This window comes from Notechis scutatus, chromosome 6 (genome assembly GCF_049901735.1).
Source record: "Notechis scutatus isolate UNSWTSFEM ecotype Mainland chromosome 6, rNotScu1.2, whole genome shotgun sequence".
In the NCBI taxonomy this organism is placed as follows: Eukaryota; Metazoa; Chordata; class Lepidosauria; order Squamata; family Elapidae; genus Notechis; species Notechis scutatus.
The window spans coordinates 41,939,207-41,965,355 of NC_142014.1; the positions used below are offsets into that span (position 1 = coordinate 41,939,207).

General features: G+C 38.2%; 1 protein-coding gene across 1 annotated transcript; it reads right to left on the reverse strand.

The window, feature by feature from the left end:
• Nucleotides 1-21,200: 21,200 nt before the first annotated feature.
• CCDC59 (coiled-coil domain containing 59) lies at nucleotides 21,201-26,081 on the reverse strand. Its single transcript, XM_026667682.2, has 4 exons — nucleotides 25,907-26,081; nucleotides 24,747-24,969; nucleotides 22,507-22,606; nucleotides 21,201-22,142 (listed from the first exon to the last, which is right to left on the reverse strand). The coding sequence occupies exons 1-4, from the start codon at nucleotides 26,043-26,045 to the stop codon at nucleotides 21,981-21,983; spliced, it is 624 nt and encodes a 207-aa protein (XP_026523467.1). The 5' UTR covers nucleotides 26,046-26,081; the 3' UTR covers nucleotides 21,201-21,980.
• Between the last annotated feature and the right edge of the window lie 68 nt (nucleotides 26,082-26,149).

A 26,149-nucleotide genomic window follows, 5' to 3' on the forward strand; every position in this document is an offset into this window, starting at 1 on the left:
TAGAGACACCAATCAAGCAGAACACAGCAAACTCCGAGACCAATAAACACAGACCAAGACTCCCAACCAATCAGGATGAAGAAAAAACAATTCTGGCACAGCAATAGGCTGCCCCAAATTTAAATCTCAAACTGCTATAAAAGTCTGACTCACAGACGGACACAATACAGAAGCCTGATGATGGCAGATGAGATTCTGCTGAAACGTTGCTACAACTTTAAAAGCACCACTACTATGACGTGGGAAAATACCCGAACAAAGCTGAAGGCCATACATGTAAGTACCCGCGAAAACTTAAGAATATATATATATATATATATATATATATATATATATATATATATATATATATATATATATATATAAAGTTTTGGGTACTTACATGTATGGTATTCAGCTTTGTTCACTATTTTCCCACATCATTATATTTGCGTTTTTAAAGTTGTAGCAACGTTTCAGCAGAATCTCATCTGCCATCATCAGGCTTCTGTATTGTGTTCTGTATTGTGTTCGTCGACGAAACCACCCATATCACTCTTAGAGCACTTTTAAGGCAGGATACAAATAAAAAAAATTAAAATGTAAAAAACATCAAAATGAATGAAAGGAGCCAAGTAAAGCAACAATTTAAAAGATGGGGGAAGGGGAATCTTAAAGACACTAACCAACCCCGAGGTTGCATGCTCTTCAATGAGCCTCATGTCAACCAGTAGAGCCAGGTCATCAAACTATTTCAAAAAGCCAGGAGAGTGGGGGCTGCCTCACATCTGTGGGGATGATATTCCAAAGGGTGAGTGCAATGGCAGAGAAGGCTCTCTTTCAGGACTCCACTAGTCAAAATTCTTAAACAGATGGGGTCTGTAACATATCTTCTCTGCCTGACCGAGTGAGAAAGGCTGATGCAACAGGGGATAAGACAGTTCTTCAGGTAACATGGCACCCATGATTTGTAGAGCTTCAAAGGTTATAACCAACACCTTGAATTGGACACAGAATCAAAACAGAACCTAGAGTGTTCCATGCACCATTTTGGGGGCATCCAAAATTGCTCATGCAGCTGTACTCTGCACTAGCTGAAGGTTCAAGGTAGTCTTCAAGGGTAATCGCATGTAGAAAACATTGTATAGTCCAACAGAGCATGACCAGGACATGAATGCCTGAGAGAAAGGTAACTGGCACACAATAGGAAGTTGAGCAAATGCTCTTCTAGCCACAATTGCCATCTGCTCCTTGAGCATGGAGGCTCCCAGACTGTTGGCTTTTTCTGGGGTAATGTAATCCCATACAAGACCAGATATAATACTCTCACAGATACAAAAGTGGTCCCATCCACAGCCACTCCATTTGATCAAGGTTCAGCTAAAAATTCCCAGCTTCCCTCAATACAAGGGTGAAAATTATAACTCCTGTCTTGCACCATAAAAAAGACCACCAAAGAAATAATAAAAGTTGCTTATCTCCCAAATATGCCTCCATATTTTGAAAAATGAGGGAATGGCTATGAATAGGACAGCCTTTGCCTAGTTTGTTGCCCTGGATCAGTGCTTACACACTTATCCTTTTTAGTGTTTCTTCATGCTTACCATTGTGGCTTTTGAACTGCTACATTTGGCAGTCTTTATTTTGAATGTGAGCTCTTTATATAATTATGCCAACACATTGAATGATGGATTCCCAGGAATTTGGCAGTTAGATGAACAAAGAATTTAGTGAGAGCATAGATTGTGTCTTCAAATGCAAGTCATAGGTATGTTGCCATTTTTGAAGCAGCATTCCTTGGCCTGAACCTACAGTCTATATCACTGCAACCCATCCACCAATATGATGCAACACATGCATTACTACCGCTAGTAGTAATGCATTTTATCTGGAACGCCTCTGGGAGAGACTGCTATTAAAAAGAGAGAGAGAGAAAAAAAATGGGAGAGACACTGCTAGTGAATCAGAAAAAGAGAAATCAACATGCAAAACAGCCAATTGTTTAGATTGCTTCTGTTGGGGTGTGTGTGCAGTGTTGAATCAGCAGCTTAATTGCAGTACAGAATAATGGATTACACTTTAAGGTTTGGCTAGAATCAGGAACTAATTACACACCAACAGGGTTCCTTTGAATTCAATACATGGGTCTTCTTGCAATGGCATCTGTTTCTTTCTTTCTTCGTAGTCCTTGTTCTTTAGAGAGAACAAACTGCGATAAAACTTCAAATGAAAAAACAAAAGTTCAATAACAATTTAAATGCTGCATTTTTAGGGGGAAAATTGCACCTAAAGCTGCCAAAAGGTTGTATAAGTTGTATAAGAAATCAGTGTTAAAATATACTATTCTTAGTAATTTGTGTGAGTGTATATTTAGGTGATCAGGGATTAATTAATTTTTAGCAAACAGGATATATTTCATTTTTTTCTGCAACTTGAAGGCAACTTGTTATGCAAAGGTTAACATCCTTTTCACCCTAAATTTCACTGAGCTGTGAATAACAAAGTTAGTTTGCCATTACCATCAAAATGTGTTCATTGCATTTCAATAGTATTACAGTACATGTTCAATAATATTGCATTACAATAGGAAGTAAATTATACCCTATATATTACAAAGTATATTGTATTTCTAGGATAAAAATATTCCACCATCACGAAGCATATCCTGGTAACTTGGTGGCAAATTCAGTAAACATCTCTTTTTTGTTGTTTCTGATACTATACCTATTATAATTAAAAGGTGGATGATAATGACACCTACAGCAACACCGTAGTCCATCCATTAACAAGCAACATATCTAGTATATCTTATATGGGTCATTGCCATTTTGCAGGAATTCATTTTTACATTTATTTCAATGTATGGCATTGAAGGTAGAGGGAGAAAGAAAGAAAGAAGAAGGAGAAAGAAAGATGGTGCTGAGTGATAAAGAGATTTGTTTTGTTTGAACTTCATATGTTATATGAGGCTAATCATATTTGTGGCATATTCCGTGTGCATAAATCTATACATTTATCTTTATTTTATTAATTATAATTTATTAATCGTGGTTTATTCAGTGTGCATAAATCAATTTCACTAGATATATTTGCTCTCTGGATTTGTGGAATTCTCAGAATTAGATAGTTCTTGAGAACAGGTAAAGGTAAAGGTTCCCCTCACACATGCATGCTAGTCATGCTCGACTTTAGGGGGCAGTGCTCATCTCCGTTTCTAAGTTGAAGAGCCAGCGCTGTCTGATGATGATTCTGAGGTCATGTGGCTGGCATGACTAAATGCTGAAGGCACACGGAACGCTCTTTACCTTCCCACCAAAGTGGTCTCTATTTTTTTACTTGCATTTTTACATGCTTTCAAACTTTAGGTTGGCAGAAGCTGGGGCAAGTAATTATGCGGCACTGGGGATTCAAACTGCTGAACTGCTGACCTTTCTGATCGACAAGCTCAGCATCTTAGTCACTGAGCCACCGTATCCCCTTACTTCTGGAGAATACCCAATATTCATTCATTCATATTCATATTGCTGTGGTTTCATGTTTCAGAAACATATTTCCAAACAAGGTGTTTAAGATCACTTTCATTCTCATGCCATGTTTAATTTTAATATTACATTTTAATGGAGTAGTGATTGACAACAATTAGGCCAACTAACAAGTAGTGTTATATCTTGGCTGCAAAATAATCTGTCTTTTCAAATAATTAAAAGGGGAGGTTGCATTTATCTCATTCTAATTTTCACAGTTATAGGCATTAGTGCTTAATTAACAGTGTTATGTGTTTGAACAGATGAAATTATTCCCCCAGTACTACATAAACATAGCTTTTAAAATATCATAAATTGGAATATTGGAAACATTCAAGTAAAATGAAAGAAGAAATGTTTGATGATTTTTTTCTGCAACAACATCTGTGAAATAGATTCCTACTTGTTTGGGAGTGGGATGCTTATATAGGTGTTGTGATGTTAATTTGCTGATTAAGAGGTGATCTTCTTCCAGGCAAGAAATGTTATAATGATCTTCTTGGCATTGTATCTGACATGCTTCTATAAAAATAAGATATTGCAAACTATTTATTTTTATAACCAGTTACCCACACATAGAAATAATTCAAACTTTTAGTCCCAGAATGGTAGCTAATGCAAAGATACATAAATTTTAAAACAGCAGGTATTTGTTCCATTAGATGGTAACAGATGCGAAACTATGAACATTTTACTGCTCTCATAAAAAGAAGCAGGCTTTGTGAAAATGGAACTCTCTAACAGTCTAGACCATTGTCAATATATTTGACTTTAATTATTAAGATGATTTCTGAGGACATTCTGCTGAAAAACTGTTTCACCCTTGTTCAGATAAGCCATTTGCTCTTTTAATTGTCTCATTTGGTTTTTCAAACACAAGATAGAATACTTTATTGGCCAAGTGTGATTGGACACACAAGGAATTTGTCTTGGTGTAAATATTCTCAGTATACATAAAGAAAAGATACATTCATTAAGAATCAAGAAACATAATGTACAACACTTAATGATAGTCATAGGGTATAATCAACAATCAAATCATACTAGGAAACAGTCAATATAAATTGTAAGGATACAAGCAACAAAGTTACAGTCATACAGTCACAAGTGGGATGGGTGATAAGGAGTGATGAGAGGATTAACAGTAATAGTAGTGCACACTTTGTAAATAGTTGAACAGTGTTGAGGGAATTATTTGTTTAGCCGTGTGATGGCTTTTGGGAAAAACCTGTTCTTGTGTCTAGTTGTTCTGGTGTGCATTGCTCTATAGCATCGTTTTGAGGGAAGGAGTTGAAACAGTTTATGTCCGGGATGTGAAGGGTCTGTAAATATTTTCACAGCCCTCTTTTTGACTTGTGCAGTATACAGGTCCTCGATTGAAGGCAGGTGGGTAGTAATTGTTCAGGATTCAAAGATTCAGGTGACCATCTGTATAATATACTGAACAAATACAGTAAATCAGTAGCTTTAAAGGTATAAAACATCATAAATAGTATTCCATAGACTTCAAGAAAATATGTTTCTGCTTCTTGAAATTTGACAGGCTCAACTAACCTGGTCTTAGCAGTAAATTATGCATCTCCAGACATTTCACACCTTAACTCAACCTCTTGGCTTGACTAGTTTGAATGTTCAGCTCGATAGTACAAAGATGTCATGAATCTTTATTTTTCTTGAAATTCAAACTCTAACTTTCTTCTTTCTGCTCAATATTTATAAATGCTTTTATCAATGAAAAAGTATGGGAAAAGCCTTGATGACTGAGGCTAATGCTGTCTAGAAGACCCATTTTGAAGTAACACATCTCCTCCTTCTCCTGCTCCTTTTGCTCTCCCTCCTCTTTTTCTTGGTCCATTGCAGGCACTTTCTTAGAAGAAATAAGATGAACAGCAGAGACTTCTGCTATAACCTAAGCATTCAAGGAAATGTGAAGTTACCAAGACAAATTCCTTGTGTAACCAATCACACTTGGACAATAAAGTATTCTATTCTATTCTATTCTATTCTATTCTATTCTATTCTATTCTATTCTATTCTATTCTATTCTATTCTATTACCTAGAAAGATAATCCAAGAAGAAAGACAATCCCAGATCTTTACACGAAAGATCTGAATGCCACCTGTTCCTCCCCAGCATCTAGAGAATTCTTCATCTCCAAGTGATTACCTTTACCAAATCCACCATTTTCCCCTCTGATTCTCATATCTTTTTCTTAAAATTGTGTCTCCCCACACACCAGTCTGCCAAACCAACAGGCAATGTCCTACATGAGACTAAGTGAAACATAGAGGAGCTATTTTAAAGCATTGTTTAAAGCAGCAAAATGTCTTGGGTTGGCCCTGCAAGCTACATTACACTTATCCTTTAATTATATCTATCAAACATAGACCTTTCTATCGTGATCAGGGACTTATCCAGAGGCGGTATTCAGCAGGTTCTGAGCAGTTCTGGAAAATTGCTAGTGGAAATTCTGAGTAGTTCAGAGAACTGTCAAATGCCACCTCTAACTGGCCACGCCAACCCCATCTATTCTCTGCCTCCTGAGTCCCAGCTAATCGGCTGAGTCTTCTTTTGTTGCCCTGCACAGAAGAACAGAGCTGGAAAGCAAGTTAGCGGGGTGGGGAGGGAATGGGATTTTGCAGTATCCTTCTGCCATGCCCACCAAGCCACACCCAAAGAACCGGTAGTAAATTTACTGGACTTATCCTAGAACAGATTTTGGAAAAACAAAGGAGGAAATATTTAGTTTATCTGAGAAGAAGCAATACAGTTCAGATGTCAAATCTAGGAAGAAAGAGGCTTATAATGATAATTATAATTATTATAATGAAGGCTGTCAATTTCCTCTCAGTTACCCTCAGTTTTCAAATCTGCTTTTACTCCAAACAAGCATTAAAGATATCTTATAAAATCTTGTACTTATTTTCTTGATTTTGCCAGCAAAGTGATGCTTTAAACCACCTTTCCACTGGCTAATTTTCAATTATATCATTCTTGCTGCTCCTTGGTCAAGCTTTGTCTCATCAACTTTATCCTCAGTCATATGACTTTGACAAAAATGGCTTCATATTCTAATTATATTCTAATCATCATATTCTAATGGCTAACATTACTGAATTAAAGATAAATTGCACATCTAATCAAAATTGTTTCTTGGTTCAAACATCATGGTTTACTTAATTACAATTATTAAATAAATAAAATTAAATAAATCACAAGAGATTGAATTTAAACAATCTTTTAAAAACTAGAAAAAGAAGCCATATTATGGTTTGCTGCACTGAGAAAACTCAGTTAGAGATCTAGTTTACATAACATACTATTGTGTGGTTTGTTTTTGATACAGTATATTGCATGACGTCAGCCAATGCTAGGTTAACATGCTATTGTTAACCACACCATGATCTATTACAGTGTATCAACCCAGTCAATGAAATAAATATACACTGCTCAAAAAATAAAGGCAACATAAAAATAAGACATCCTAGGTCTGAATGAATGAAATATTCTCATTAAATACTTTGTTCATTACATAGTTGAATGTGCTGACAACAAAATCACACAAAAATTATCAATGGAAATCAAATTTAGCAACCCATGGAGGTCTGGATTTGGAGTTACACTTAAAATTAAAGTGGAAAAAAACACAACAGGCTGATCCAACTTTGATGTAATGTCCTTAAAACAAGTCAAAATGAGGCTCAGTGGTATGTGTGGCCTCCACGTGTCTGTATGACCTCCCTACAATGCCTGCGCGTGCTCCTGATGAGATGATGGATGGTCTCCTGAGGGATCTCCTCCCACCCCTGGACTAAAGCATCCCCCAACTCCTGGACAGTCTGTAGTGCAACGTGGCATTGGTGGATGGAGCGAGACATGATGTCCCAGATATGCTCAATTGGATTCAGGTCTGGGGAACGGGCGGGCCAGTCCATAGCATCAATGCCTTTGTCTTGCAGGAACTGCTGACACACTCCAGCCACATGAGGTCTAGCATTGTCTTGCATTAGGAGGAACCCAGGGCCAAGCACACCAGCATATGGTCTCACAAGGGGTCTGAGGATCTCATCTCGGTACCTAATGGCAGTCAGGCTACCTCTGGTAAGCGCATGGAGGTCTGTGCAGCCCCCTAAAGAAATGCCACCCCACACCATTACTGACCCACTGCCAAACCAGTCATGCTGGAGGATGTTGCAGGCAGCAGAAAATTCTCCATGGCATCTCCAGACCCTGTCATGTCTGTCACATGTGCTCAGTGTAAAGCTGCTTTCATCTGTGAAGAGCACAGGGTGCCAGTGGTGAATTTGCCAATCTTGGTGTTCTCTGGCAAATGCCAAACGTCCTGCACGGTGTTGGGCTGTAAGCACAACTTCCCACCAGTGGATGTCGGGCCCTCATACCACCCTCATGGAGTCTGTTTCTGACCATTTGAGCAGCCACATGCACATTTGTGGCCCGCTGGAGGTCATTTTGCAGGGCTCTAGCAGTGCTCCTCCTGTCCCTCCTTGCACAAAGGCAGAGGTAGCAGTCCTGATGCTGGGTTGTTGCCCTCCTAGGGCATCCTCCATGTCTCCTGATGTACTGGCCTGTCTCCTGGTAGCGCCTCCATGCTCTGGATACTACGCTGACAGGCGCAGCAAACCTTCTTGTCACAGCTTGCATTGATATGCCATCCTGGATGAGCTGCACTACCTGAGCCACTTGTGTGGGTTATAGATTCCGTCTCATGCTACTACTAGAGTGAAAGCACCGCCAGCATTTAAAAGTGACCAAACCATCAGCCAGAAAGCATAGGAACTGAGAAGTGGTCTGTGGTCACCTCCTGAAGAACCACTCCTTTATTGGGGATGTCTTGCTAACTGCCCATGCTTTCCACCTGTTGTCTATTCCATTTGCACAACAGCATGTGAAATTGATTGTCAATCAGTGTTGCTACCTAAGTGGACAGTTTGAATTCACAGAAGTGTGATTGACTTGGAGTTACATTGTGTTGTTTAAGTGTTCCCTTTATTTTTTTGAGCAGTGTATATTTCAGTCATATCTCTCAAAGATATATTTCTCTAAGATTGCAACTTGCAAGTTTTATGTAATGTACATTGCAATAGAAATAAAAGGATTAATGTCATCACCACTAAGTGCCAATAGAAAAAAAATCACATCAGTAACATCATTAAAGGTAAGGCAACTGTTCTGGCTTGCATTTGGTTATATATTTTTTGGGAAGTGGTTATTTTCTCCCAGAGAACAGAGCACAAACATAGCACTCTTGGTGATTTCTCAGTATTTCATAAAGACCAGTTAAATACATATGCAATTTTCCGTGACTTCCTCAGTGGGACTGAGCCTATCACTTAGCAACATTCACTAGGGAGCTTGTTGTAAAGATAGCATCGGTTTCTTCTTTTTCTGCTAACAATGACATAATTCACTTGGAGGAAATATAACCAGCTAGATTTTCATTGCTAGACTTTAAAGGAAGGTGTGTGTTCTGATGCTATGATTAGAAAATCACTGAAATAACTGCTGTAGTAACTATAGGATTGATAAAGCAAAGATCAAGCAGAAGAATCAGGTTTGGATCTAGATATGAACTATAATACTAGGATGTAAAACAATGGATGTGTTACATATATTTCTGAAAAGAAAGTGATACCTCATGCTTTAAAATAATCCATTTTGAACGTCTTAATATCTGGCCTTGATTCATATGAGCATTATTGCTAGGACTCTCAGCTTTATCTTTCTTGATTCTAGACTACGAAGTGTCTTTAAAAAGTTCCTCTGATCTAAGTGCTTTTGAGGCCTATGGGACTTCACTCCTAGAATTAAGAGTAAGCGTAACTATTATTCAAATTGATGGAGTTGAAATGTTGAGGGAAGCAGAAGGAATATACTAGCTTATAAGTACTGCCTCTGAACTCGTGTTAGATACATAGATATAAGAATCTGTAGGTTCTCCAGATGTTGAAGAATATTTCAACATTGCTCACTTCTAACCACACAGTTGGAGATAATATTCATCAACACATGAAGACCACAAATAATCTAATTCTATGCTATATAATGTCTGATATATACCAATATCTATATCTAGTTTTCCAGTGAGATTGCATCGATGATAGAATAACTTGAATTTGGGTGAGAGCATTAAGAACGTTTCAGTTACCAACCATACATTGAAAACCCAGAGAACTGGAGGGTGGGGGTGTTTAAGACCATACTATTCAGTGCAACAAAGCTCAGTTTTTTCACTGGAAAGTGGAATATGATCTAATCTTGTGATATGTTTGCATAGCCTAGATCTATTTATCCTACGAAGGTACTGTTTTTTTAACCTTTCCCCTGTCCTTGCTCCTCATTTATCTATTTATTAATTGAATAGACCAGTTAATAGGACTACAGCTTTGCAGAATGAATGAATGAATAAATAAATCATATCCCAAGATGATGTCAGCATAAGAGAGGCTGATATTAATTCATATTTTCCTTTTCATGGCTGGTACAGTTTTAGCTTATGTGCCAGGGTCATTTTAGAAATTGCCTAGTTTATTTTTAATGAGTGGGATCCTTGACATATCTGGCAAGCTCTGGAAGCAAAATCCAGTTCATTGTGATTATGAGCATCAATGTAGAACTTCCATTAAACATCCCCAAATCTGTAATATACTGTACATCTTTTTTTTAAAAAAATATTATTTTACTCAGAAAATAATAAGATGGGCCTATTTAGAAATGTGTGGACTACAGTTAGTTCTGCACTTACTCACTCCAAAAGGAAAGTGTGGTGCGAACTAATTGCTTTATTTTTTATATTTGTTCTGTTTCATATTTTTCATATTTTCTCTTGTGGCTTTCTTTTATGAGGCACCAGTTTCAGCCTACAAGATGGATTAACAATAGAGGGTTGTTTTTTTCTCACAACAAAACTACCTACTGTTAACTCAGAAATTTCCATCTAAGCTGCATCACAAATTGTTTTGTAAATTCTGATTTAAAAGCATGCTGCAATGCAGTACTGGAATATGATGACAGCTGCTTTTCAGGGAAAGAAAGTCATGCGCAATGTCAATTTAGTTTCATTTTTCTCATAGAAGTATATTAAGTTGGGTTTTTAACATTATTCAATCCTTCTTAGGAAGATTTTATCTTTTTTGGCATATTCCTTCCTTGTGTCTAGGTATATGTGTTTAGTCTCCACACAATAACTAAGTACAAACAGATTAAGCTATACAGACACTTGTGAGTAGTACTACAAAAGTTACCATGCAACAAATTGAATGTTACCTGCACCACATGCTATACTAAATCAAAAATTATCTTTGCACTCTCTCTCTCTCACTCTCTCCATCCCTCCCCCCACATCCATCCATCTATCTATCTATCTATCTATCTATCTATCTATCTATCTATCTATCTATCTAATCTATATCTATATCTATATCTATATCTATATCTATATCTATATCTATATCTATATCTATATCTATATCTATATCTATATCTATATCTATATCTATATCTATATATCTATCTATCTATATCTATATCATCTATATCTATATCTATGTATATACATACACACACACACACACTATATACACACTGGCAGCCTGACACACAAGATTAAAAAGAACCAAATACACAAGCCTGAGGATGGCAGATGAGATTCTGCTGAAATGTAGCTATAATAAAAGCAGAAATATTAAGACATGGGAAAATACCTGAAGAAACCTAAATACCATACATATAAATACCCGCGAAAACATACGAAAACACACACGCACACACACACACACATATATTTGTTTTCTTAAGTTTTCACGGGTACTTGCATGTATGATATTCAGCTTTGTTCGGATATTTTCCCACGTCATTATAGTTGTGCTTTTAAAGTTGTAGCAACGTTTCGGCAGAATCTCATCTGCCATCATCAGGCTTCTGTATTGTGTTCGTCTGTGAGTCAGACTTTCACAGCCATTTCTGTTTTAAATTTGGGGCTAGCCTACTGCTATGCCAGAATGGTTTTTTCTTCATCCTGATTGGTTGGGAGTCTTGGTCTGTGTTTATTGGTCTTGGAGTTTGCTGTGTTCTGCTTGATTGGTGTTTCTAACATCTTCTGTCTGTTTTGTGGCTTTTTTCTGTCTTGATTGGCTGGCAACATTGTGTTTCCTGTATTGGAGGCTTTTAGTTTGGCTTGGCTCTGAGTAAATGGACGGCTATCATTTATTAGGAAGCTAGGTTTCATCTGGGTGCCTGGTTGGGGTGTGTTTGAGCTGGAGGTATCATGGGGGATCTGTTTGTGCCCAGGTGTTTGCCTGGCTTGTGGTGTGGAGATTTTTTTGTTTGTGAGTGCAGGCTTCCAAATAATTGACAGTCTGGTGGAATCATCTCTTCTATTCATGCTTTCAGGTCTTTTTTCAATCTCTATGGCTTCTCTGATAATTCTGTGGCTGGGGTTTTCTATAGTGGCTAGGGTTTTGGTGGCATTGAAGTCGATGCTATGACCTGTTGCTTTCATGTGTTAGACTAGTGAGGAAGTGTGTTCCAGCTTTTTTACTGCATTTTTGTGTTCATCCAGGCGGGTACTTATTCTTCTATTGGTCTGTCCAATGTATGTGGCAGGGCATGATGCACAGGGGACTTCATATATGCCTTGGTTTTCCAAGTCAATTTTATCTTTGGGGTTTCTTAGGATGGCTGCTATTTTTCTGTCTGTTTTGAAGGCAGTCTTGATGTGATGCCTGTGTAGTATCTTACTGATTTTGTCTTTTGTACCTCTTATGTAGGGCAGGACAGCTGTTCCATAGGTCTGTTCATCTTCTAGGTCTCCATTATGTCTTAGTGTGTTTTTGTGGATCAAGCCGGTGATTTTGCTTTTGTGGAAGCCGTTAGCTGTCAGTACTTTAGTCAGGGTGCATAGTTCAGTCTTTATGTGTGTCTTCACTCCACTTCCTCCACTTCACTTCACTTCCTCCAATACAGGAACACAATGTTGCCAGCCAATCAAGACAAAAAAAGCCACAAAACAGACAGAAGATATTAGAAACACCAATCAAGCAGAACACAGCAAACTCCAAGACCAATAAACACAGACCAAGACTCCCAACCAATCAGGATGAAGAAAAAAACCATTCTGGTACAGCAGTAGGCTAGCCCCAAATTTAAAACTGAAACAGCTGTGAAAGTCTGACTCACAGACAAACACAATACAGAAGCCTGATGATGGCAGATGAGATTCTGCCATAACGTTGCTACAACTTTAAAAGCACAACTATAATGACGTGGGAAAATACCTGAACAAAGCTGAATACCATACATACATATACATATACCTATACCTATACCTATACATATACATATACATATATATTCATATTAAATTCTAATGAAATAAATCATATTAGAGTATAACTTAATATGTGAGATGTGCCTGATACTTCATTTCATTCAAAATTGTATACTGTAATTGTAAGTACAGTAATCCATGATCTCTGGCCATAGCAAATGTTTTAATTGGAAACAGGAGTGAATGAACCAAAACGTTACTGAATCCAGAACTTCTGCTTTACAATCAATTCCAACTAACATTTTAACTTATATATGACTCAGTATATGTGCAGAGTAATAACTCTGTAGAGAGGAGGTTGGTAGAGAGTAAACATATAGAGAGAGTAAATATGCAGAGAGTAAGTACTTGTACCAAATAAGACCTTGAGAGAAATACCCAAGAAACATTGCCTAGGTAAAAGAGGGCGAAACATTTTTTAAGTCTTGCCAAGTAAGATAATATTCAGAAGTGACTCAGGCACAGACATTTCCCTAATTCACTGGATCAGATTCTCCTTTTTGTTGGTCTCTTCTCTATGGGATATCATTCTCCTAGAGCAGGCCTGTCAAACTTGGGCCAGATGCATCACATGCAGGCCATGCCCACCCCGGTTCTGCAATGGTCACCTGTGTGTGATTTGGATGGTCATATAAATTTGTTTAACAAATAAAAATAGCCAATCTTAACAAAGGTAGTTTTTATTAAATGCTTCCTTCTTCATAACTGTATAGTCAACACTTGGGCAGTTTATCTGTTTTAATGGTATATTGCGGTCCTATTCATAAAAAAGCCTCCAAGGACCGACTATGAAATGGCTTTCATGATGCATCATCTTCACAAAATAGTTAGCCATCTCCTCTCCTCGTACAGATGCTCACTATCGCTACTCATATAGACACTCATTATTGCCTTTGTATTATATTTACAAACAGATAGATTTATCATTTTTATTTTCTAATAATGCCTTTGAGGTCTGCAAGAATCAAAAACCATTTTTGAATATCAAGATTGAGTTGGAGGCTTATGCTGCATTTTGTCATTCCCCTCCAGGTTTTTTTGTCCTAACACTAAAGCATTTTTAAGGTCAAATATGGCAAGAAACCTAAACATTATGAAGACTACTATGTTGTGCCTCTCTGAAACATGTTCTTCAAGCAGCTAACACCTCAAGGTAAAAAAGGAAAGAGGAGGAGACTAGTTGCTGTTGTTAAATAAATACTACTGGATTTCTTATAGCTTGCAGTTTGTGTGACTCAGAATCTCCATGCTTTACTCTATAATTTGTTCCTCGTCAAATTTTGAGTATGCTCTAATTATGCAAGTCATCATGCTTAGTTAGTAAACAGTTAAGAACAGTGAGTAGAATGGTTTTCCTTCAGCGTCATTCTTGTTTTTAATCCATCCATACATACTATAAATGTTTAACTGTAGGGGCAAGTGCTGTTGCCCAGCAACAAAGACTTGGCAAGAGCTCAGAAGCAGCTCCACATTACTAACAGACAAGGGAGCACACTGTTCAGTGATCAATAACTTTTGATTTAAAGACAATGCTCAGTTTAGCAGCCTTTCTATCTACAACTACCAAGTGTATTAAGTGAGCAATGAATATAAGAAATCTATGGAAAGCATAGCTTTGTTTCAAATTTTGTAAAACAATTTGTCACAAATATTCTCCATCCTTCTCAAGTGATTACAGTTGTACTGTAAATTATACTACATATAAATGTACTGCCCTTGACGAATATTCAGAAGCATCCTGGTATAGAAAGTGGCAGCATAGCCAGTTAATAACATATTTTATTTGGCACATATAACACCATGTGTGGAGTTAACGATGGGAGACAGTGGGAAAAGTTGCAGTCAGGGCAATAGTCGAATATGGGGTCACTGACTACAGAGGAAATGTGGGCATGGCAAATATCTCAAAAGGGCTCTCCCTAGTTATTTAGCTATAAAGGCAAGGGGGAGAAATGAATTTCAGGCTTGCAAGATTATGTTAATATAACCCTACAATGAAGTAGAGCTAATACTTCTGGGTGTATTTTTATCTGTACTACCTTGCAAGGTTGACAAAACACAACTTCATGAGTGGTATTGATTGCCATTGATGACGAACGTGGTCATCAATACCTATTTTTCAAAATACAATCTGGTGAGATTAATCTTCCATGCCTTGCTTGGTGTACATTTTTATTTTTATCTCAAAGACTTGGAATAGCAGCTCACAATATTATATACACTAAAATGCCTCTATGTCTATGTGGTAGTCTAGAGGCATTCCTGGAAATAAAGATTCTGAGGCTAGTACTTTTCTTTGAATTATTTATAGTTTATTTCTATTCTATTTATTTCTATTGTAAAGCAAGATAGGTCAGTTAGAAAGCCTGGTGGCGATTGTAGCATAATACCTAACATTTACATTTATTGGCCTTGCACTCCTTAGTCTACTAACTGGAATATTCTAAAAAAGAAACATTTTAATGTTGGATAAATTGTCTGATGCAATTTGTTTATAAGTCTTGTGATTCAAAACCATATTTAGCTTTTGGTTATTTATTTCAAATTCTTTAAATGCTTAAACTTACAATTTATTTTTCTTTTGTTCAGAAATGTAGACAGGTAGCTTTTTGAATTTGTCATTCCAAAGATTTCTAATACTTTTAAGATGGTTTAACTGTGAGATGGTTAGATTTCTGAAAATGATTGAAGCAAGATGAGCAAGCCTAGTGTCCTTGAAAAGTTTAAAGAGTTCTGCTGCCATTGTGAGCTTGATTGATCCCTTCATGTTGGGGCACTCAAATTGAGGAAAACAATTAGTGGTGTCCTCATAAGAAACAGCTACAGTATCTAGGGGACATGTTGATGATCTTCCATCCTCTCCTCTCCAGGGGCATTTTAAAGAACTAGTGTAGTCACCGGTTCTTCAGTCTTTGCAGTTGTCATCATTTTTCCTATCCAGTTAAGCCCTCCAGCAATCATGTGTTACTTTATTTTACCATGGCTACTGTGAAAAGGCCATTGCTAAAAGGGCTAGTCAGGCCTTGAATATAATAAAAAAATGTGGCAATCACAGAATTCCATGATTGATCAACAAAGATATTGATCACCTAACACACTTGGTTGATGAAAATGACTCAATTATTGGAAAGCATCTATATGAAAAAAATAATTATGCAATTTCTTGAACAGAACAATGCATCACTGTAAACATAGAATAGAATTAAAGTAAACTGCCAAGGAAACCGCTCCCAGTATCATTTCCTATATTATTTTGTTACTATAAATTAGGTTTAAGAGGGCTGTTGAATGCTTCTAGGTATGATTCCTATAAAATGTTTCAGGGCATGTGGGTGTGCAAATATAGCACTCATCTGGAATTCATTTAAAATGTAGCTGCTTTAAAAAACTTGTGCATTCACGCTCCAAGCACATTTTTGACATCAAATCAAAAGCATTGCATAGCTCTAATGATTTCCCTAACAGCATAAAGCATCTAAAGAAGAAACGCCTCTTTGATACACCCACTTTAGGCAGTCTTTTAAAAATGTATCATGTTTATTAAATGGAAGCTCCTCAAAAATCCCTATACTGTATTTTAGCACAGGTGAATATTTTTATCTGATTCCATAGGTTCTATTGAACTACTGAGTGCAAACACATTTTTCCTGGTGAAATTCAGCTCCATACTTCCATCCAGTGGGGTTTTCTTGATAAAAATTGAAGAGCATTTTTAACAGGAGTAAGATGAAACGATTTTCTCCTGCTGCATTGGGGTAAAATACAGTGTTACATTTATACTATTTTTATGAAGTGTTACTATCATTAAATTAAATAACTATCTAGCAATGGCTTTGGTCATTTTACATCACACTCACAATACATAAACTATGTATTTGGCAGTTAACAGTAGAAATTACAATCCCTACAGTATAAATTTATAGATTAACATGTCATCTCAGCCAATCCATATTACATACTATAGCCAATAAATATTAAAACATTCCACAGGTTTATAAAAAGTCCACAAAATAGGCAATTGTTATTGTATTGTATAGATACAGTACGCTGATGGACTGGGCTAATTTTCTGATTTATTTGTACTGTATTTTACATTGCACGTTAGGAAGGATAGCAAACAGATAAAAAACATCTATACATCTTCTTAAATTTGGTGAAATAAAGAAAGCTTGGCCTAGGAAGGAACAGACTGCTGTGTAAAAGGGTTTTGGGCTCTGCGGAGCTCTAGGTAAAATTCTTGGCTCAGAATTTAGAAACATTTTGTTGTTTCATCCTAAATGTGTGTATGCTAAACCTGGTTCTATTTTCTTGATTTAACAAGCCTGGACACAGTTGATTCCTGCGTAGATGTCCCATAATAAAAAACGGATTAACTTCTTGAAATGCTTGTATAGTTACATTGCAATAGTAGTTGTAGTAGCACTGCTTCCCATTGCAAATATTTTTGATTCTCTTATTAGTCAGAGGCAATTAACAAAAAGAAATTAAGCAAATGTATTGTTACTCAGAATGTTCCACCTAAAGAACTATATTCTTTATATTTACTTATTCATATCCCAACACTGCAATTTTTATAAATAAGTCGGCCGCAAACATGCAGGTAGTCAGTGACTAACAACCACAATAGGTCCAAATGTCTATTACTGAAACAGTCATTAAGTGAGTTGCACCCAATTTTACAACCATTTTTGCCATGGTTAAGAGTATCACCGTTAAGTAAATCCACCTTCTCCTATTGACTTTGTCTAAGTCAGCTGAGAAAGTTGCAAATAATGATCATGTGATCCCAGAATGCTGCAACCATTGTAAATACATGCCAATTGATAAGTGCCTGAATTTTCATGATCCTGGGGATGGTGTGATGGTTGTAAGCACAAGGAGTGATCATAATTTTTTTCAGTACCATTGTAAATTAAGTCATTAAACAAATGGTTTCAAGTCAAGACTATCTGTAGCTAATACTGCTTCCTCCTGTTTTCCCACAGCTACACTGTGAAGTGGTTCAGCTGGGAGAGACTGTCACCTAACCAGCTTTCATGCCCAAGTCAGGACTAGAACTCACAATCTCCTGGTTTCTAACCTGATGTCTTAACCACTAAATCAAACTTCTTCTGCAAGTCCAACAACATAGGACCTTACCTCATACATGCTATATTTGCTCATATCATTAGGTTATATTTTAGATCTAGCACTGTTAGATCATGAGAAAAACTATTGTCAAAGAAGAACATCAGAATGCTAGATGTGATGGGTATGTTAAAATAGGTAATCCAATTGATACATACTTCATCTCACTGGCTGAAACCTATCATTCCATATCTTATATAGAATAATATCCCTATCCCACCATGGCATATAGCCTACTGTGTTATTTATAGAGACTAAGGTGAAATGAATGACTGGTCAAAAGAAAGGCTGAGAGAATTAGAGGGTAGGGAGACGTTTCCTTTTGGTTTGGGGTATATTTCCAATTCAGAATAGGAAAGTTCTGGTGCTATGACAGGTGTGAATGATGAGCAGCCATGCACAGTTCTGAAGCTGGTAGTAAATTCCTTCAAGTGCAAAGGGGTGGGGGAAAATGGCAATCACAGCTCTAGCCTCTTCATACCTATGGAAGCAGTAAGGGTGCACTTAGTTTTCCACACATGGCTTCTCATTTTGGCATTCTTTTTGTAAAATACATGATATAGTGTAGTGGTGGCTAAACTTTTAGGGCTCCTGTGCCAAAAATTGTGCACTTGCATGCTCACACTTGCGTGCCAGCACCCAGAAGGCAATGTGCATGGCCCCACACCCCCTACACTTGCACATGCGATCCCCACCCACCACCACGCTTACCCACACCGCACCTCACAGCTGATTTTCAGTTGGTTTGAGGCCTTTTTCGGCCTCCCAGAGACTTGAGGAAGGCTTCTGCAGGCTTTGCAGGCTGAAAACTAGCCCCGTTTCATCACTTCCGGTATTTTCGGAAAAACAGGAAGTGATGAAACAGGGCTAGTTTTCAGCCTGCAAAGCCTTCCTCAAGCCTTTGGAAGGCCGAAAAAGGCCTCAAACCAGCCAAAAATCAGCTGTAAGGCGTGCGCATGTGCAGTGAGGTAAGTTTGCCTGCCAACTTACAAATGGCTCTGTGTGCCATCTGTGGCAGGCATGCCATAGGTTCGCCATCATGTGCTGTTGGTGTTCATTTGAGGTTGTATTTACCTACTTTTAAGAACTGCTAAGGACCAGATGATTTTTACTATGTCCTGATACATAAAGCCATAAAACTCAGAGAGTGCGCCCCCATGACTGTATGTCTTAAATTATTGCAATTTGTTACGGAATTCTTGAGCAAATTATTAAAAAAAATACCTCTCCTAGGTATTTTTGCTAGGTATAGCAAACTGCAAAGATTGCTTATGAAATAATAGTATTGACCTACTACCGTTTTTCTCCAACAATACAGCCCCCCCATAGGAAGACCCAGCATGTTTTCTAGGCATAAAATGAAATTAAGCCCCTCCCCCCAAATTTAGGCCTATTTTAAAACATGTGAAATTGGGAGGGAAGGCGGGGGGAAACTTGCCCTTAGGAGTGCCCCGCGGGTAACCACGCCTTGCCATCAGCCGCTCCTAATGGCACATCTTGGTGGAGCATGGAGGGCTCCCTACCCCCGCCAAGCAGCTTTGCTGCAGACCCGGGTCAGTGGGCGGGTGGCGTCGGCGTGGATGTCTGCCAGCAGTTTCAGCCACTTCTCCGGCCTCCATAGCTTCCACGGTTCCCGCCGGTGCTGGTACCTCTCTCACCAGTGCCGTCTCCAACAACAACGTCTGAGACGCTCCCGCTTTTCCCCCGTCCCCACAACAGGAAAAAAAACCACTTTAAGGTACCTGGGAGCGCTGCGTGCTGTGTTTTGGTTTAGTCCTGAGCGGCTGGGAACTGTGGAAGTTACGGAGGCGGCTCCCCCACCCGAGAAGCGGCTGAAACGTTTCCACAGTTCCCGTTGCTGTTGCTGCTGTTAGAGACTGCGCTGGCGAGAGAGGGACAGCTGCAGCTTGGCCTGGGCGCACTTGGAATGCAGGAACGGGCTGTACACTGGGACTTTTGGAAACTTGCAGAGTCCGAGGCTGGAGCACCAAGGGTAGCAGCAACAGAGACGCTCGCTTGGCTCTTCTCACGCCCAACCAGCCACTCGGGATTAAATCAAAACACAGCACACAGGGCTCCCAAGTGCCTCAAAATGTTTTTTTTCCTGTTGTTGCGGGGACGGGTATGGGGGAAAAGCGGGAGCAACTTGGATACTGTTGTTGGAGATGGCGCTGCGAGTGAGGCACCAGCACCAGCGGGAACGATGCAAGCTACGGAGGCCCAAGTGGCTGAAACGCTGCCAGTGGACATCCACGCCGACACTGCCCGCCCACTGACCCAGGTCTGCAGCAAAGGTGCTTGGCAGGGGTAGTGAGCCCTCCGCGCTCCGCCATGATCGGCTGTTAGGAGTGGCTGGTGGCGAGGTGTGGCTGCCCGTGGGGCACCCAACGAGGGTGCGCGCAGGGGGGAAGAAATTAATTCACCCCCGAAAAGATGTCCTAGTCGTTTTTTCAGGGCTCAAAAAAAAAAAAAGACCTTATTATATGACAAACACGGTAGTATGCAGGCATCTGGCTGCTGAAGGTATTCCTAAACCATTTATTATAATTCAGTGTTGAATGTTACCTATACCTAGATAATTACATACACAAAATTTTCCTGCTGTCAGCATTCCAACCAAACTCTCCATCCAGCACTCAGAATTCAGCACTCAGAGACAAAGTCCATCCAAGTAAGAATTTATTAGAGAAGTCATGTTGGCACATCTGGGAAAAATCCAAATCTGAATTCCCGTGTTTTCCCCGCTACACTAAAACTCACACCCAGCCCCTATGGATGATCCTCAAGTCACTCTCACCAATCCACCTCCATTCTGAACTCCCGCCAAGTCCAGTCACTCCCCCCTAAACTCCAGCAACTCAGCCTTGAGCTCTCAAATAATGTTGTTGTGGCTATCCTCCCCCTTCTCACCACTCTCTCATTCCCACAGCTGCCCATTCCCCATTGTGGCAGCCCGAAATCTAATTCAAGATGGACCCGGGGCTGACACCTACTCTGTTCCAACTAGATCCCATTAACTCTATATATTCCTGCTTTTTAAAAATTAATCCTATTATATTTACATAAGCATTTTTCTCTAAATATGTTTATATGCTCAAATTTATCATAGTAATAATTACACTATATTTGGCAAACATTTACAAACTCGTATTTCTGTATTTTATCAAGTTGTGCCAAGAACATTTTGCTTACAGTAAGTTAAAGTTAAAAGAAAACAGAGAATAAAGTATTGCAAACTTTATTACTAAATCAAAAGCCAGTTGTATTGAAAATAGCAATGCAATTCTTTGCATGCCCACTTAGAAATTGTACAGGTAGTCCTCAATTTACGACTATATTGGAGCCCAACATTTCTGTAGTTAGGTGAAACATTTAAGTTAATTTTGCCCCATTTAATGACCTTTCTTGCCATAGTTGTTAAGTGAATCATTGTAAATGTTAATGACATGCTTTTTAAGTGAATCTGGCATCCCCACTAATTTTGCTTGTCAGAAAGATGCAAAAAGGGATCATGTGACACCGGGACACGGCAACCATCATGAGTCAACAGTCAAGCATCTGAATTTTGATCACGTGATCATGGGGATGTTGCAACAATTGTAAGTGTGAAAACTGGTCATAAGTCACTTTTTTCAGTACTGATGTAACTTTGAACAGTCACTAAATCAACTGTTGTATGTTGAGGGCTACCTGTATTAAGGCTACCTGTTGAGGGCTACCTGCTTTTAAGTCACAGTACAAATGCACCACATATATTCAGAAAGTTTATCTGTATTTCTGAAAAATGCAAAGAACACTTTAATATAGTTAGCCTATTCAAATTGTAATTTAAAGTTTAAAAGTCCTTGCAAGTAGAATTTAATTTGCAAAAATATTTTCATTATAACTTAATAAACTTTAATAACAGCTGATGCTACAAAATTTAAAGGTAGGCCATTGTAGAAAAAAAGTCTATAACCAGATTATTATCATGTTTGTGTCAATAATTTAAAACAATATGACATTATGCTTTTTGCTCGATTTTTTGAAGTAGATATTCCATTTGTAAATTTAGATTTGGTTGTCCTTTTCTAGTCCTTTTACTTAATATTTTGTATGTTTCCATTTTCTTCTGTTTGTAAAGTTTTTGAGCTTTCTCTCTTTCTTCTCTTCTTTTTTTAGCTGCCTGAAAAAAAAAAGTAGAATCATTAAGACATGTACTTATTTCATTCCTTTAGAGTGATTTCATATTACGCATGCTGCATCAATCTTCACAACTATATACTGTATATAACAAAAAACAGCATATATCAGCATACATTCTCAATGCTCTTCTCATTTTGCTCACATGACAGAGCATACAAGTGTTGACATAACTTTCTTATACTGATGAAACATAAACATATGCTTTTAAGACTATATAAGATACTCAAAAGAGATCAGCAATATTGATATCATTATTATATAGGAAGTAACTGCTCATATAAAAATTAAAACCAAACCAAGATATATAGCCCTAAAACCAATGACTTTATTTAAAAGGTACATACTTCTTTTTTCTCATTTCGTTCAGTCTTTATTTTTTCATAATCCTCTTTTGCTTTCTGGTTTGAAGTTTTTGCTTTAAGTTTTCTCTGAATCACATTGCTCCTGTGTTAAACAAGAATACTGGAAATTAAAATATGCCTTTGGTTAAGCAGAACTATATTCTTTAAGCAGTTGGGAACTTTGATTCAGTGACTGAAAACCTGTGGAATAGATGAATGGCGAAGATCCTTGGATTATTATTATTCAGCCCAGTACCTTATTTAGTCATTGTAACTTTTTTGAGGAACAGCGCTAGAAATAATTTTACCATTGGCCCAGGGGTGGTATTCTCCCAGTGTACAACCAGTTCACTAATCGCGTGCTTTGCGCGCATACGCACATTCGCCTGCACAGCTATCACAATTACTTATGGAAACTGAACAAGGAGAGATTTAACCTGGAAATAAGGAGAAACTTTCTGACAGTGAGAATAATCAACCAATGGAACAGCTTGCCCTCGGAAGTTGTGGGAGCGCCATCATTTGAGACTTTCAAGAAGAGATTGGACTGCCATTTGCCAGAAATGGTGTAGGGTCTCCCGCTTGGGCAGGGGATTGGACTAGATGACTTACAAGGTCCCTTCCAACTCTGATTATCTGTTACCTTCAATGTTACTTCAGGGAAGCAACATAGCTGAAGCACAGCAATCCGCTCTGCTGTGTGAATCAGCTGAGCAGATATAGGTGAGTACAGGGGCAGGGGGGCAGGCCCACATGATCGTTGGAGCAAACCGGTTCGCAGCCAGCTGATCATCGGAGCTTGGGGTTTGCCCAAACCGGTGAAATGGTGAAGTAAAAATGGCTTGCTAAAAGCAGAGCTAATGATTGTGGAATGAAGAGCCAGCAAATAGACTGGCTCTTTAGAATAGGAATAGGAATAGGAATAGGAATAGGAATAGGAATAGGAATAGGAATAGGAATAGGAATAGGAATAAGAATAGAATAGAATAGAATAGAATAGAATAGAATAGAATAGAATAGAATAGAATAGAATAGAATAGAATAGAATAGAATTCTTTATTGGCCAAGTGTGGTTGGACACACAAGGAATTTGTCTTGGTGCAAATGTTCAGTGTATATAAAAGAAAAGATACATTCGTCAAGAGTCAAGAATCATAAAGTACAACACTTAATAATAGTCATAGGGTACAATAGGCAATCAAATCATATTAGGAAACAGTCAATATAGATCGTAAGGATACAAGCAACAAAGTTACAGTCATACAGTCACAAGTGGGAGGGGATGGGTGATAAAGAGTGATGAGAAGATTTATAGTAATAGTGCAGAACTTTGTAAATAGTTGGACAGGGTTGAGGGAATTATTTGTTGAGCAGAGTGATGGTGTTCGGGGAAAAACTATTCTTGTGTCTAGTTGTTCTGGTATGCAGTGCTGTATAGCATTGTTTTGAGGGTAGGCGTTGAAACAGTGTATGTCCGGGATGTGAGGGGTCTATAAATATTTACAATGCCTCTTGGGAGCTTGAGAGTGCTCACAAGTTCTCTAGGCAATTGCTTCTTGCAAGGAGATCAAAGACACCAGTCTGTAGCAGGTTTCCACGGCAGATGAGGGAATCTTGCTCAAACCACAGTTCAGGTCACTGGATTTACATACTTCCTTTTCTAAGCACTCGGGCCACCAAAGGCGCCCCACAACATGTGTGATGTTGAACTGGCCATGCCCACCCCAGCCCCCCGAGGTATAACACAACCCTGATGTGGCCCTCAATGAAATCCAGTTTGGCACCCCTGCTCTAGGATTATATTAAACAACATTTACAAATTCAGAATGAAAAAGATTGATAGGAAATATAAAGTTGATTATTTGATCAAGATTAAAATAGCTTTTGTTCTCTCTGCCAACCCTTAATACACTTTTGCTGAAATGAGAACTGAATGACAAGGCGATTTGTTTATAGGTAAGAGATGGTATATTCGAAAATAAGATCATTTATCTTATTTTAAGAGGTGATGAGTAACTAAAATTGTTTATACCTGTTGTGATGAAGTCATTACTTTATATATTTTTCTTTATTATAGTCTTATTTTTCTCTTTTCTGTTTATCTCTATTTTTATTTCTTTTCTACACTATTTTTGCTTTGTTTTATTTTTCAATTTGTATTAGTTTTTATTGTTGCAATTGTAATTTTTAATAACATTACTATAAAGAAACCATTTTACTACTAAGAACACTTGCATTCTTACTTTGAAGTTCGAGTCTCCTTTTCTTCAAGTACTACTGGTTTATGTTTAGGTTTCTGCTGTTTCCGAAGCATTTCCTCTTCAGCTAAATAAAGATGTTTCAGATGTTCTGGATAATCTTCAGTGTACCCAACATTCTTCTGAGGATTCACATGCCTTTCCTTTTTAAGTAACTTTTTGTAGGCACGTTGCACTTTTTGTTTTCTCCAAATGGCAAAGCCTTGACCTAAAAGTATAGGACAAAAAGATTAATTACTTTTTAAGGTATTTCTTTCATAACATGTACTCACCAATCTGATATTGTGAGCTGAAATTCTGTTACTATACCAATGTGTATCTGGTAGTGATTAACTGGTTACAAAGTATACACCTTGAGATGGAACAAGACTCAAGGATACATATTGCCATACCCCTTTATCTGTTTAATTCAATGTCAGCTAACAATTAGAACTTTAGCTAAGTCAGCAGTTGCCAAGTTTCTGGTTCTGCAGACTGGCAGCGGCGGGCAAGGGGGAAGAGGGTGGTTTTGCCTGCCACTTGCACAAAAGGAGTTTTGTGCACTTGTCTGCCACTTGTACAGCCCAGTAGTCAACAGGCTGCAGACCGGAAGGGGTTGAGGACTCCTGGCTAAGTTATAAATAAAATCTGCTAGAGTCATATGAAAAAGTAAAGCCCATGTAAAGTTTTTTTCTTTAACATATGATACACAAGTCGTATTTGTCTCTATTCAAATAGGATATAACTGTCTTCCTGTTATTGTCCTTTCCCTCATTAATTTCCTCATGAATAAAATCTTTTTTTTAATGTAGTGGGGATTATCTATTTTATGTAACCTTGTGGCTCTTGCTCTTTGTTGGGATGCAAAACATCACCGACTCACTGTAATAGTCTAATCTTGTATTAATCAAATGATCTCCCAAATATTGATATTACTTTTTTTTTGCCACAATAGTAATAATACAGAAATATTTTCTTCCAGGTTACGCGTCCTTAATTTCACAGTCTGGCCCGTTTCTGCTTTCTTTTGAGACCGGTCAAGATCGTCTACCTTTGTTACCTAGCGTGGCATCACGGAAAAAAAGTAAAGAGAGCAAGAGACCATCCTGCAGAGAAACCATAACATCTTTTCCCCTTTGGCTCGCCCAGCGCGGCGAAGTTCATACCCTCCTGGAGGCTTCCCTTGAACTGATGCGTGTCCCATCGCCGGGGCGGCTTCCGACTCAGACCAGCCGGACCTTTTTCTTTTCCTCCTTTTCTATTGAAGCTCGGAGAGTCTCTATTCTTTCCAACCGGCGCCATCATGCAACCTATTCGAGTTTGTCGCACGTTGCCTGTGTCATCAATAGGTGTCACCGTCGTCTCTTCGGCTGCAGGGATATCCGATTGGGAACAACGTAGAAATAAAT

Bases quoted from the DNA above. Each gene is read 5' to 3' on its own strand.
- CCDC59 (XM_026667682.2), bottom strand. From the start codon at position 26,045: ATGATGGCGCCGGTTGGAAAGAATAGAGACTCTCCGAGCTTCAATAGA. The intron at 24,970-25,906 runs GTATGAACTTCG...CTATACTTTTAG, and splicing joins CAAGGGAAGCCTCCAGGAGG to GTCAAGGCTTTGCCATTTGG. The intron at 22,143-22,506 runs GTATGTACCTTT...TTTTTTTTTCAG, and splicing joins AACGAAATGAGAAAAAAGAA to GCAGCTAAAAAAAGAAGAGA.